The sequence below is a fragment of the Antennarius striatus genome, chromosome 6 (assembly GCF_040054535.1).
Source record: "Antennarius striatus isolate MH-2024 chromosome 6, ASM4005453v1, whole genome shotgun sequence".
In the NCBI taxonomy this organism is placed as follows: domain Eukaryota; kingdom Metazoa; phylum Chordata; class Actinopteri; order Lophiiformes; family Antennariidae; genus Antennarius; species Antennarius striatus.
The window spans coordinates 12,027,401-12,039,759 of record NC_090781.1 but is presented as its reverse complement, the minus strand read 5'-3'; the positions used below and the strand labels follow the sequence as shown (position 1 = coordinate 12,039,759).

At 43.5% G+C, this 12,359-nt stretch overlaps 2 protein-coding genes across 7 annotated transcripts; one reads left to right on the top strand and one right to left on the bottom strand.

The window, feature by feature from the left end:
- Positions 1-135: 135 nt before the first annotated feature.
- On the bottom strand, positions 136-5,221 carry mfrp (membrane frizzled-related protein). Of its 6 annotated transcripts, none has more exons than XM_068318176.1 (13): positions 4,794-5,221; positions 4,454-4,565; positions 3,748-3,879; positions 3,372-3,539; positions 3,011-3,260; positions 2,282-2,412; positions 1,958-2,083; positions 1,818-1,894; positions 1,576-1,724; positions 1,321-1,451; positions 969-1,103; positions 530-657; positions 136-371 (listed from the first exon to the last, which is right to left on the bottom strand). In XM_068318176.1, the coding sequence occupies exons 1-13, from the start codon at positions 4,845-4,847 to the stop codon at positions 147-149; spliced, it is 1,818 nt and encodes a 605-aa protein (XP_068174277.1). In that variant the 5' UTR covers positions 4,848-5,221; the 3' UTR covers positions 136-146. The 6 variants fall into 6 exon arrangements, with proteins under 6 accessions (XP_068174277.1, XP_068174278.1, XP_068174276.1 ...); XM_068318177.1 differs by having other exon boundaries at positions 3,041-3,260; XM_068318175.1 differs by having other exon boundaries at positions 1,818-2,083; positions 3,748-3,904.
- A 539-nt stretch (positions 5,222-5,760) lies between these two features.
- On the top strand, positions 5,761-12,351 carry si:ch1073-280e3.1 (complement C2). The gene is made up of 19 exons (XM_068317057.1): positions 5,761-5,915; positions 5,998-6,104; positions 6,764-6,911; positions 7,001-7,186; positions 7,650-7,823; positions 7,992-8,090; positions 8,206-8,348; positions 8,421-8,562; positions 8,728-8,862; positions 8,975-9,079; positions 9,243-9,380; positions 9,518-9,606; positions 9,701-9,812; positions 10,427-10,574; positions 10,931-11,004; positions 11,455-11,552; positions 11,680-11,812; positions 11,895-11,944; positions 12,032-12,351. The coding sequence occupies exons 1-19, from the start codon at positions 5,864-5,866 to the stop codon at positions 12,212-12,214; spliced, it is 2,316 nt and encodes a 771-aa protein (XP_068173158.1). The 5' UTR covers positions 5,761-5,863; the 3' UTR covers positions 12,215-12,351.
- The last annotated feature ends 8 nt before the right edge of the window (positions 12,352-12,359 follow it).

Below are 12,359 nucleotides of genomic sequence, written 5' to 3'. Positions count from 1 at the left end.
GGAGTTGCAGTTTTGATCTTTGTCATGCAACACGTCTCTTGAATGCAGTGAACCGGCTGGCGTGAGACTTGAAACTGTAAAAGTGACCCCTAACATTAAAGTAGATGAGCTGGAGATAAACATCTAGTAACAGCATAATGGGAGCGTCATGGCAGTGAGCACTCCATGGGCTCTTGTGAGTCGGCCAGGAGGTGGCAGTTGAACGGCCAGCTGAAGGAGAAGAGACGCAGGGCTTGTCTGCACTGCTGCTCAGCCGAGGAGCAGACGGAGCGACATGGCTGGAGGACGCCGCCCTGGGGGCTGCACTGAGGAACGAACATCCCACACACCAGCCGCCGCAGGGGCTCGAAGCACGCCAGCTCCTGTAACACCTGGACCGCAAGAAGGGGAAATGTGTGAAACGGATGTTATTAAAAGAATCTTCATCCATCTGGTCGGACGATGCTTGACAAAGTTTTTGCTATCAGCTGGTCTCATTTTGAAACATTCAATTAAGTAGAAGAAGGTACATTAGGAAGGTCGCTTTTACCTGATACTGTCGCAGGAGTCTAGAAGCTTCTCTCTGATCAGAAATGGACAACCAGATGTTTGGGAAAGACGTGAGATTGTAGCTGAGACCTTGACACATCTCTACCTCAATGAACTCACAAGATGAAGCTGATGGCATGGAGAAGATGTTATTTTAGTATCTGGTTTCCGTATAATGAGAACTTCCAGTGTCATACACAGTGTAACATTATTCACTTGAGCTTCCTCGTGAGAAATGAAGATGACGATCACAGATTAAAAAGTGAACATTTAGCTACATAGTGTATCATCTGCAAAATAACTTGATTCAGGTTTCGATTTGCAAGTGACCTGTTGACCTTTAATCTGATATGGGCTTGGAGGTGTGATTTTGACTGAACTCATAACAAAAACCATATCTGCCCGGAGGGAGAACGATGGAGGGCAGAGATAAGACTCACTGAAGGGGGGGTAGGTGGAGTTTCCACAGTCCTTTTCATCTGCTCCATCAGGGCAGTCGTTCCATCCATCACACAACCACTGCTGGCTGAGACATTCCCCTGTTCTGCAGGCAAACTGACTGGGACCACAAGACCCTTTAGATACACGGGAAACAGCTCAGGGTCAGGACAATGAAATGTGAATGGAATGAGGAAGAGGCACCAGGAAGAAGGAAATAGTGTGAGCTTTTAAAGTGCTGGATTTATACTCGTGTAAAGCATAGAAGTAAGGGAATAGAAACAGGAAAAAGGAAGTTAGAAAATAAACAAGAAATAAAAGTACCAGGATAAACTGGTCAAAGACCAAACCCACTGTTCAGAGCAGATACAGACTGGTATGTTGCATTGAAGCCGCTGTCAGCTACTCCATCATCAGCTACAAACACCACCGTCATGTGGGGGCCAGAGGATGTCAGGTCTGGAGGGATGGAGGGACCACAAAACCTGAAGCAGATGCAGAGGAAAACCTACTTCACAATACTGTGGTAACAATATCTGACCTATTTCCCTTCAACATAATAGACCATGGATGGATGAAGCTGAGTGTACGTCTGAAGGCGTGTCTCACCTTCCCAGCACTCGTCCTGTGTTGGTGTTGATGCCGTCATGCACCTCCACATAATCAAACTCACACAAGTCCTGAGTCTCAAGGCTGAAGTTCCTGAAGCTCAGTGTGATGACATGACCGTCCTCGGCAGATAGATACCAGATGCACATCTGATGGGGAACAGATGACATGACTGGATAGCGTGAGCTTCTTCCTCCTGCACTGGTTTCTCGTGTGAGTCTAATGTGGTTAGAGTAAAGTACCTGATGGTGTGGGTATGATCTGGGGTGGTTTGGACTCCACAGGTAACCGTGTTCCCCGGTCTTCTGACCCCCACATTCTGTGAAAACATTAATTGAGTCAAAGCCGGTATCCAGTGTGAACTTTGCCGGCGTGTTGTCACCTGTGTGTTTGTGGCTGCAGTAGGCCTCGTCCGTCTGGTCCTGGCAGTTTGGATGACCGTCACACACGGATACGGGCAGCAGACAGAGGCCGTCGTCACACATGAACTCGCCCCTAGAGCAGCTCTCTGAGAAAATACACCACCAACAACACACACACACACACACACACACACACACACACACACACACACACACACACACACACACACACACACACACACACACACACACACACACACACACACACACACACACAAGGGTGAAGGCACATGAACATGAGGGCAGAGGTCCATGTGTTTTCAAACACACTCATCACTACTGACTGTGTCCAGGCAGCACGGCTTTGTAATGTGCAGCAAACCCACTGCCCGCAATGCTGCTGTCAGAGCGGAAGGTGACACACACCGCGCTGCTGTTGGTGTTGACTGTTGGGGGGGCCACATTACCACAGAACCTGAAGGAAGGAAGGATGATGCATTTGTTTATTTATTTATTTATTTATTTATTATTTGCCCTTTTTTTCTGCATTTTCCAATTCTGGAGGTGCTTCTTAAGTTTCAGCTTTGCCCTATAAATTCTTTAATGGATTTAAGTGTAAATTATGCAACAGAGTTTTAAACTCTTGTAAAACAGTGTTGCATTGCAGTGAGCTCATGAACCTCACTTATTAGCAGACCTTTAGCGCCATCTACCAAGTATTTAAGATTATGGCATGAAGCTGATCAACTTCCCATTATAGGAGGGAACCAGTATACTGGAACATATCAGTTCGAGAAGAGAGTTTTGCACAATTAACCATTTGAGGTCAGCGTGCGTACTAAGTGGAGTTGAATTTCTGCTTTTTGTGTAATTAGATAAGTATTTTCCGGCAAAGTATTAGCAGTAATTAATCCACAAACAACACATCTAGGTAGAAATTCATAATCATTTTTGACCTGTGGACTGCAGAGTTCAAGCCCTTCTTGAAATAAAAGCACATGCATTTAAAAGGTGACGCTTAGCATTATCAAATAAAACAGAGCATGTGATTGAGACGGCCTAGCCTGACTGACTCATTCCAATGAAGATGGAGTCTGATCGACCTGGTTGCCACAGAGTTCTGTTCTTTCTGCTCCTGCACTTCAAGCCAGTCAAACAAACAGGGAGACGGTCCCTCCACAGTCAGAGAGGAGATATGGATCTGGACCAGGGAGGGGGGTGGGACTCGGATCACCCACACACACAGCGAGTTGGGTGGGTAGTTTCCCGGGTGGTTTGGAGAACTAAAACTGCCCTCTGAGTCAGTCAAAACCCCTCCACAATCTGAGAGGAAGGGAGACCGAGGGAAGCAATCACCAGATTAGGAGCAGATCAATACAGAGTCATCAGATTGTATATGAGAAGATAAACAAGCATTCTGTTTGAATCTCTCACTCGTTCCAGACGGTGGGGTGCTGGTGGGCTGTGGAGCAGCTGTAGTGTCTGGCTGACTCCTGTCGACCGGGGCTGCAGGTGGAGTAGGAGGTGATCCACCTCCTGCATCCAGTAGGTCTGAAGGTGGGGTGGCCAGAAACTGACCGTCCACTGCCTGACTTTTTAACTCTAAATATGAACCGCAAGACAAAGAATAGAAACGTGACTGTACATATAAAAAAAAGCTGAATATATTGCATAGAGAAATAACAAATAAAGCAAAAAGGATGAAATTATTCACCACATTCTCATTTTACCACCTTTGTGTTTGGTTTACATGAATACACATATAGTACAAATCTGACTTTATTAAATCGACCGATTATCTGCAACTCACGCGTCAGGATGAGGGCCAGAACCAGTCCAAAAGTGGCCAACAGGAGCAGGGTGGCGGCTGATACCACCACCACACCCCACCCACATCCAGGGGCCCGCAGATGCATCACACAGACCCCAATCAGACCCCAACCTAAGTCCAATGGCATAAAGACGCACTGACAAGTTGATATGTGACAGTTCAGAGACTTAACATTAGAGATGACTATCACCTGCAATATATTTTCACCGCCTTGTTATTTTCATTGACTGAAATGTGAGAACTCATTAAGGTGTGATGATGTTTTCATTTAAAGGGACGTCTCATTTTATATTGCTTGCTTTGCACTGGACTTCTAAGAGGCAGGTTCTACAAAGACTAACAGACATCTGATTTAAATCATGTCATGATGAGTGAACCCATCTGTACTGATAACTCTAATAACTAATGACTCTAATAGCTCTAATAACTAGTAGCTCTGATAACTCTACTGACTCTAATAGCTCTAACATCTCAAATATCTTAATAACTAATAGCTCTAATATCTCTTATAACTAATAACTCTAATAGCTCTAATGACTCTAATAGCTTTTAATAACTAATAATTCTGATAACTCTAACAACTCTATGCTTCACACACTCTTCTTTTCTTTGAGGATTGGATTTAAAGGTGAAGCCATGAAATAATGTCAGTAAGGAAATGCGACATCCTCATTGGTTGACTCACTAGCTGCTGGTGGTGCTTTGATTGGTTCAGGCGTGGATGTGGATGTCCTGAATCCCTCCATCCTTTCTTCTTGCTCTCCCCCCAGTTCAAAAGCGGGGTTGAAGAACACATTCTGAGAAGAACACAGCAGGAAGTAGTGGAACTAAAAGCAAGACAACCATTTAACTTTATTCTCTGTTTCTGCCCCAGCTGCCTCTTCTATACGCATTTGTGATAGATCCTAGCAGAATTCTAGCTCCATAAAGCAAATGATGACCACAGTGGCCCCTTCTTAATCTCCTCCTACTGTGCTGATAGCTGTTTTGACGTTTTCCTTCATTCAACACTTATTGTCACTCACCTTATAGATGTCTGAAGAGTCTGAGAACACTGCCACTTGGCTGAGGTCAGACATCTTTGGTTGCTGCCAGACTTTCAGAGCTCCACTTCCTAAAGAGCCTGATGATGTGAAGAACACATGAGCGATGACTTTGTAGAGACAGATCTTTCTAAAGGATGGGACGTTGAAGATGTTTGTCCAGACTCGCTAAACATTGTCCACCTGTTGATCAAACTTTCTCTGAAGTGCTCCAGGCGTAGAGAGTTTCCTCCTCCAGCAGAGCCCAGCAGTATAATAGGATCAAATTAATATATAGTTCACAGTACTTATTAAAATAGTAAAAATATTCCACTCCTCTTCTAAAGCTGTTTGAGTTAGTAGCATTAGCCTTGTGTTATACTTGATTTCTGTTGCTGTTTGAGTGGTCGCAAAAGTTTTAGAGACTCTGCTGTGCTGAATAAAGCCGAGTCAGCTGAGAGGACTGAGCTCCTGGGAGGAGGAGGAGGAGGAGGGAGGAAGGGAAGAATGGGCACTAGATGTAGATGGTGGTGGTGGTGGTGGTGGGGGATCCTGTTTAACCCCTGTAATCACTATAATAATCTTTTGAGCACTAAAATGCATTTTTCACTTTGCATGTACAAACACATAAATACAAATGCATTTAGGTACATAACCTTAAAACCAAAAGTGACATTAAGATGAAATGTCTGAACCTTCACTACTCATCCTGGGTTATTTTACTATAGTATTAAATCATATTTAAAGGGTACGCAAGCAACAGCATGATTAGAAATTGAATCATTTACCCAAAGCTGGCTCATGACATTACAGATGATGATTTTTACTGTAAATCTGTAGAACAGCTTTTGCGGTTTTAAATAAATTAATAATATCAGCAAAGAAATTCATGCAAAACAAACTTGAACAGATAACATCAGTTAGAAACCAAAAGTGAAAGTTGGTGTTCTGTCCTGAATTGCTCAATGCATCCCTTCAAGTGTGGAAATGGGTAATCGGTCATCAAACCAGAGTTCTGGTCAGTACAGACACTCCTGCTGTGGCGTCGGTCACACAAACACCGTAGAACAGTCATGGACACGAAGCTCCTGCTTGGGATCGCAGTCTTTATCTCTGTCCAGGATGGTAAGCATTAAAACAAATGTGCGTGTGTGTGTGTGTGTTTGTAGATGTGTGTTTACCACCATGTTTACTCTCTGGGCTTTAGTGTTCCTGCTTGAATACGATGAGTACACCTATGAAGATGAAACGTATGAGCCTCTGAGCTGCTCAGTGGCAGAGAGCATCAAAGATGGACATGTCACCTACTCACAGGTAAAAAATAATATCCATCTATAAATTATCAATTATCATGTAAGTTGATTTTCAGGAAATGTTCTTCATTAATATAAATCCTATGATGACAGATTGCACTTTCATTGGTGCATTCTTGTGCTCTGATTAATGATGTTATTATATTAATAACATCATGAGACTCTTTATCTCTTAATGGGAACCTGTATCCAAACTTTGTGACTCTTGCAATATAAAATGTCATAGTCTTGGTTTCACAGCCAATGATCGAAATGTAATAAGCAGAAATACAAAAGTTAAATTTAGCTGAAAGAGGAGAACAGGAACAAAGACAACAAAAAACAGACTTCCTGATTTTTGCTAAACCAAAGAATTGTGGATAAGACAGCTAAAAAGTAGCACAATAAGCACTACAGCACTATAAGCATTTCTTTAAATTCCAAAACCCAAACCCTTCTGAAGCACCTCTGTCCGCCAAACATGATTGATGGTGAGAATACAATTCCAGCTATTTGTAGAATGATTCTATGAATCAACTGATATCCAGGAAGAGACGTGATTGGATGAATGGAGCAACATCTGCAGTGAGGCTCAGACTCAAGGTGGACCAGAGCCGATAGACAGACAGACAAACAGACAGACAGATAGATGCTTCAGCTGATGATGTGTCCCCCCTCCAGGGGGGGCTGGAGGGCAGTGTGCTGACCTATCACTGCAACCCGGGTCAGTATCCATTCCCGGTCAGCTCCAGGCTCTGCGGTGCTGGTGGGGCGTGGTCATCCATGAGATTGCCAAATGGCAGACAAGTGTCACTGGCCAAATGCAAAGGTAATGTCGTCTCTTCAAAAACTGAATTCTCTTCCTCAGCACCACTCCCTCACATGCTCCTCTTCCTCCTCTCCCCCCCCACCTCCCAGACATCTTGTGTCCGGCCCAGCTCCAGCTGGATCAGGGTGACTTCTGGCCCAGAGCGCAGTGGCTCCCTGTTGGCGCCACGCAGAGCTTCTCCTGTCAGGAGGGGTTTACTCTACATGGGTCAGCCCAGAGGACCTGCACCCTCTCTGGGGAGTGGACAGGAACCACTCCTGTCTGCGACAACCATGGTGAGGATGGACAGCCGCATGAAACCTGCTCAAAATCATAAATCACATTTATGGTTAAAGTATATCCAGTACGGGACTACTCAGGTCTTCCTGCTCCTGCTTTAGCACAAGACAGAATGATGAAGACTGTTCATATTAGGCCCTGAGTTAAGTTCAGGTATGTCAGAACCTACGGTAGCATGAGCATAAACTAACGTCATACTTAGTGAGATTCATAAAGCAGCTTCTGATAAACAGATTTTAATTGTCCCTCAATACATTTTAACCCTTAAGTACAGTAGTTTAAGGGAGTTTCTGTGATAAGACATTTTTAAAAATGTTCTTGACTTCTCTTTCCTGGAGTGTTTCAAGACACAATCCTATGACAAGTTTTTCAAACATTATAGTGTGAACGCTTCTGTAGACACCACCACCAATATCCGAGAGAATATTAGATGCCTATAAACGCTATCTTTAAACACAGCGGATGACTGTGATGACCCGGGGGTGCCACCGGGGGCCCAGAGGTCAGCAGGCCGGTTTTACGTCGGAGAGAAAGTGAGCTACCAGTGTCAGGCCGGTCTGGACCTGCTCGGGTCGGCTGAAAGATTCTGTCTACACGGCAGGGAGTGGAGCGGCTCGACGCCACGATGCCAAGGTACAGATGAAGAGTTTATACATTCAAAATGCTAAATTGTGGCTGCAGAAATAAGTTAGACTGCTAGGAACTAGGCCTACAACAACTGGACTTTAAACCAGAACAAGATCAGTTCACATTAAACTGTCATTATGAGAAATCAGCTATGCAGGATTTGCTTTAATGCAGGACCCCAAACCTTTGACTCCCCCAGTGATGTGGCAGCAGCTATGACAGGATCACTTGCAGGAGTCTTGGATGTGCTGTCACCAGCCTCCAAAAAGACAGGTGTGTGTAACGTTTACTTGTGTTGACGTTATTGCAGCACAAAATACATTTTATGTGCAAGCATTAAACTTTTTTTAAATTTATTTTTTTAACAAATGCTCTGTGTGTGTTTAAGATGCAAAAATAAACTTTGCCCGAAGTTTTCGTGTGGCTGAAGGCAGTCGTATGCATGTCTACATTTTACTGGACACATCAGGAAGCATCAGTCAGCAGGACTTCAACATATCCAGGGATGCCACCATCGATCTAATCAGAAAGGTTTGCACAAACAACAACATGTTGTCACATTTATTGTCAGTTGTGTACCTACTTGTCTGCTCCTGCTTCCAGCTGGACAGCTACGAGGTGCAGATGAACTTCCACGTGTTGTCGTTTGCCAGTGAGGTGAAAGACATTGTAGACATCAAAGACTCGGCTATAAGTGGCAGCGTAGACGATGTCATATGGAGGTTGATGGAGTTTGACTACAATAGTAGGATCATGATATCTTCTCTTCATCCATTCATTTCAAATCTTTTTTCAACTCCTGGACTATAAGTAGGCCTCATTCGGTATAGTAAATTATTGTGCTCAACAATTTACAATACGTTTTTACATCTCTTAATATTTCATCCATTCCTTGCACGTTCTTCTGGAGGCCACGGGCGCAAGACGGGTACCAACCTCCATGCTGCTCTGAAACGTGTCAATGAGGCGATCAGCTTCTTTAAACGACACAGAGACACAAACCACTTTAATGAGACTCAAAACATCATCATCGTAGAAACAGATGGTAAGTATATAGGAGATGTCGCATATTTACAACATAACAGCTCATAAAATCTCTTGCCTTAAATTCATACTGGCCTTTAATCGCTCTCTATCTTCATCTTTTTCTCCTGCAGGATACTCCAACACAGGGAGCAGGCCTCAGATCGCCATGGCCCAGATCCGGAATTTACTGGGATATCAACACACATCTCAAGATCACACGGATGAGATGCTGCTGGGTATCATGATAATAAAAGCATTAAATACTACAGTACACATGTGCAGTAAATAACTCTATTCAACTGAATACTGTACTAACAATTATTATCTTTGAGCCCAACAGCTTCAAGATCACCAAAATTACACACCAACTGTATGAAGTATAAGTTCATGTGTTTTTAGATGTCTATGTATTTGGTATTGGGACCAAAGTGAAGAGAGACGAGTTGAACTCTTTAGCTTCAAAGAAGCGTGGGGAGCAGCACGTTTTCGTCCTCAAAGACTTCCACTCGCTGGGACAGATGTTCAACAGCATCATCAGTGAGTGGATCCTCCTCCCGAAGACACAGAACCTTCCATCTGACAGCAGAGAATTCAGAAACCAGGATGTTTAAGATGGAATCAACGTTTTAGTGATTGCCCTATGACCTTTAAAACATGCACGATTTCTAACACAGGTGATGAGAGTGTAACGATGTGTGGGGTGGCCCAGGAAGAAGAGGCCAGTGAAGTTCACGCCAGACCCTGGCACGTCACCGTGACAAGTGTGAGAGCTTTGTAAACATCAGTCACAAAGGTCACAGCTTCTGTCTGATGATTGGCAGCGTATTTTAGCACCTGAACGTTTTCCTCTCTAGTAGTCTGTGTCGTGTTTTGGATCCATTGTGAGTCCTAACTGGGTGCTGACAGCTGCACACTGCTTCGCTAGAGCGAGTACGGAAAACGTTCCTCAACAAGTGGAGATAAAACACGGTCAGTGTCAGAATGAAAACGTATTGGAAACATGTTGCTGTTGGCGGTTCATGTATGAAAAAAAAAAAAGGGATGGTGGAGCGGTGCTTTCTGTGGTAATTATTTGATGGTTTTGAGTGGCTGGACATCAGCATTGTACAGCATGGAGAAGCGTGTTGAAAATATTGTAATGCTAAGAACAATACAGAACCACAAGAACAGCAGGAATCATAGTGTAGCATAAGCATAGATGTAACACCTCATGGGTTATAACTGTTCACAACCGAAAGAAAAATATTCAGATTTTTGAGCCCACAAAATCTTGTATATCTCAAATGCTATCTTAGAGAGTTTGGTGTTGGACAACATAATCATTCACCTGAAAGAAGGTTTTATAGGTGTGCCTCAGACCTGTCACATGAAATCGTCCTCCATATGTGCAGTTTGTCGAGACATTTTTTTTCATCATGTGCTGAACTGTGAATTTCCACTCCCAAAAAAGGGAGTGACATAATTTATCTGTTTACATATTGTTGCTCAGAGCTGCCATGGTGTTTCTTAGTAGACTAAATTTAAGGATCACAGTGATCACAGTGTTTCTTCTTGAAATAATTTGCAGCTCCTTTGGTTCCCAGGTGGGGGCAGAGTGCTGTCTAAATCTGTGATCATGCACCCTGACTTCAACATCAATGCACTGAAGCACAGAAATGTTTCCGAGTTTTATGACTACGATGTGGCTCTGGTGCAACTGAACACAAGCATCCCTCTGTCTAGGAAAGCCAGGTAACACAAACACACCTAAGATTCAAAAGTAAATTATATCTCATCAGGTTTCAGAGATGTGTACCTAAATAGGTATAAAAATTGAAATTTGACATTGACCTAGTTTTTTCAAGGTCAAGGTCATCATATCATTTTCATCTGCTTTGCCGCCTGAGTAATGTGCTTTTTTTTCATCTTTTTATCTTCAATGGTTGTAAAGATATTTGGTGGACGGACGGACAAACACTGACAATTACAATACATCGCCAGTCCGCGCGATCTAACAAATGAAAAAGATGCAGTTCTTTTATAGCTCAGGAACAAAATGCAAACATCTGAATTGTTCCTTAGTGTCAGTGCTGTGTGTCACCCAACAGACCCATCTGCTTGCCTTGCACTGTGCCGGCCAGCCGAGCCATGAAGAGAGTCAACTCCACCTGTCAGCAGCACAGTACGTAACCTTTTGACTTTTACAGGCATGCATATTGTTAAAGTAGTAGTGTGTTGTTCTGAGTGACTTTTAGATTTGTAGTTGCAGATGCCATTGAACTGAACACACCTCATCCCACCCTGTGCCGTGAATTAAACACCCTGGCACCATTATGAATAGTGTTATACTCCAACCATTCAAAAATCATCTCATGTAAAAAGACACTTATTACGTCTAATAAAACTTGTATTGGATGAGTGGACATTTTCACAGCTGACCACAGTCACACACATTGATGTATGATTTTTGCTGATATATTGAAACTCCTGCCTCAATCTGCTTAAATTCTACACACAGGCCCATTTCTATATTTTGTTCTATAACATGGTCCCAGTTATTTATTACAACATAGACTTGCAACCCTGTATAGATTCTAATGTGTTGTCAATTAACACTGAGGTGTGTATTTAGGGGAGGAACTACTGTCACACACGGAGACCGCTGCCTCTTTCATCCACAGTCACAAGAAGCCTGAACGCAAAGAAACTCATATCCACACTCAGAGCCAAGTGAGTCTTTAGAACCGGATGTCCAGACTGTGACCTGCTTTCAGGCTGTTCGTAAATAATGTGGAGGAAACAAATCCGTTTCTCTGTTCTCAAGTGTGTGGCGCTGTAAGTAGTTTGCTGTGTGCAGAGGCGGAGCTGTGTGGAGAAGGCGAGGACGACACTCACTGAGCCCACCGACGTGACTCTGGAGGAGTACGTGCCTGACAGATTCCTCTGCTCTGGGGGATCAGATGGACACCAGGATGCTATCAGCTGCAAAGGTCTGCAGTGTGCATGTACTGTTCCACAGCCATCAGCGTCTGACTAGTGGCTCCACAGACATACTCTATGTTCTCTTTCTAGGTGACTCTGGTGGAGCCCTGTTTCTGCGAAGAAGAAATCGCTACTTTCAGGTCAGTTTGACAAGTTTCTCGCTTCCAAAAGTATCTTTAAAGTGAAATCAGCACCACGTGGATGTTTGCTCTGCTTTAATCTCCAAGGTGGGAATCCTCAGCTGGGGCAGCGTGGATCTGTGTGGACCTCTCAGCTCAGCTCGTAGAAGACACAGCAGTGACACACCACCTCCTGATGCTCGCGACTTTCACATCGACCTGTTTAAAATAACGGGGTGGCTGAAAAAGCATCTGGGTAAAGACATCCAGTTACTGCCTGAGTTTGATTAAGATACATTAACAGTTTTATTTTCATGAAAAAAGTGTCTATGCAGAACCCCAGAAAGATTTAACATTGATTGCTATGGCTGCACTAACATCATTTGTAATGGAATATGTGCTGCAAATAAAATCAAACAGAATATTAAAAGAAATT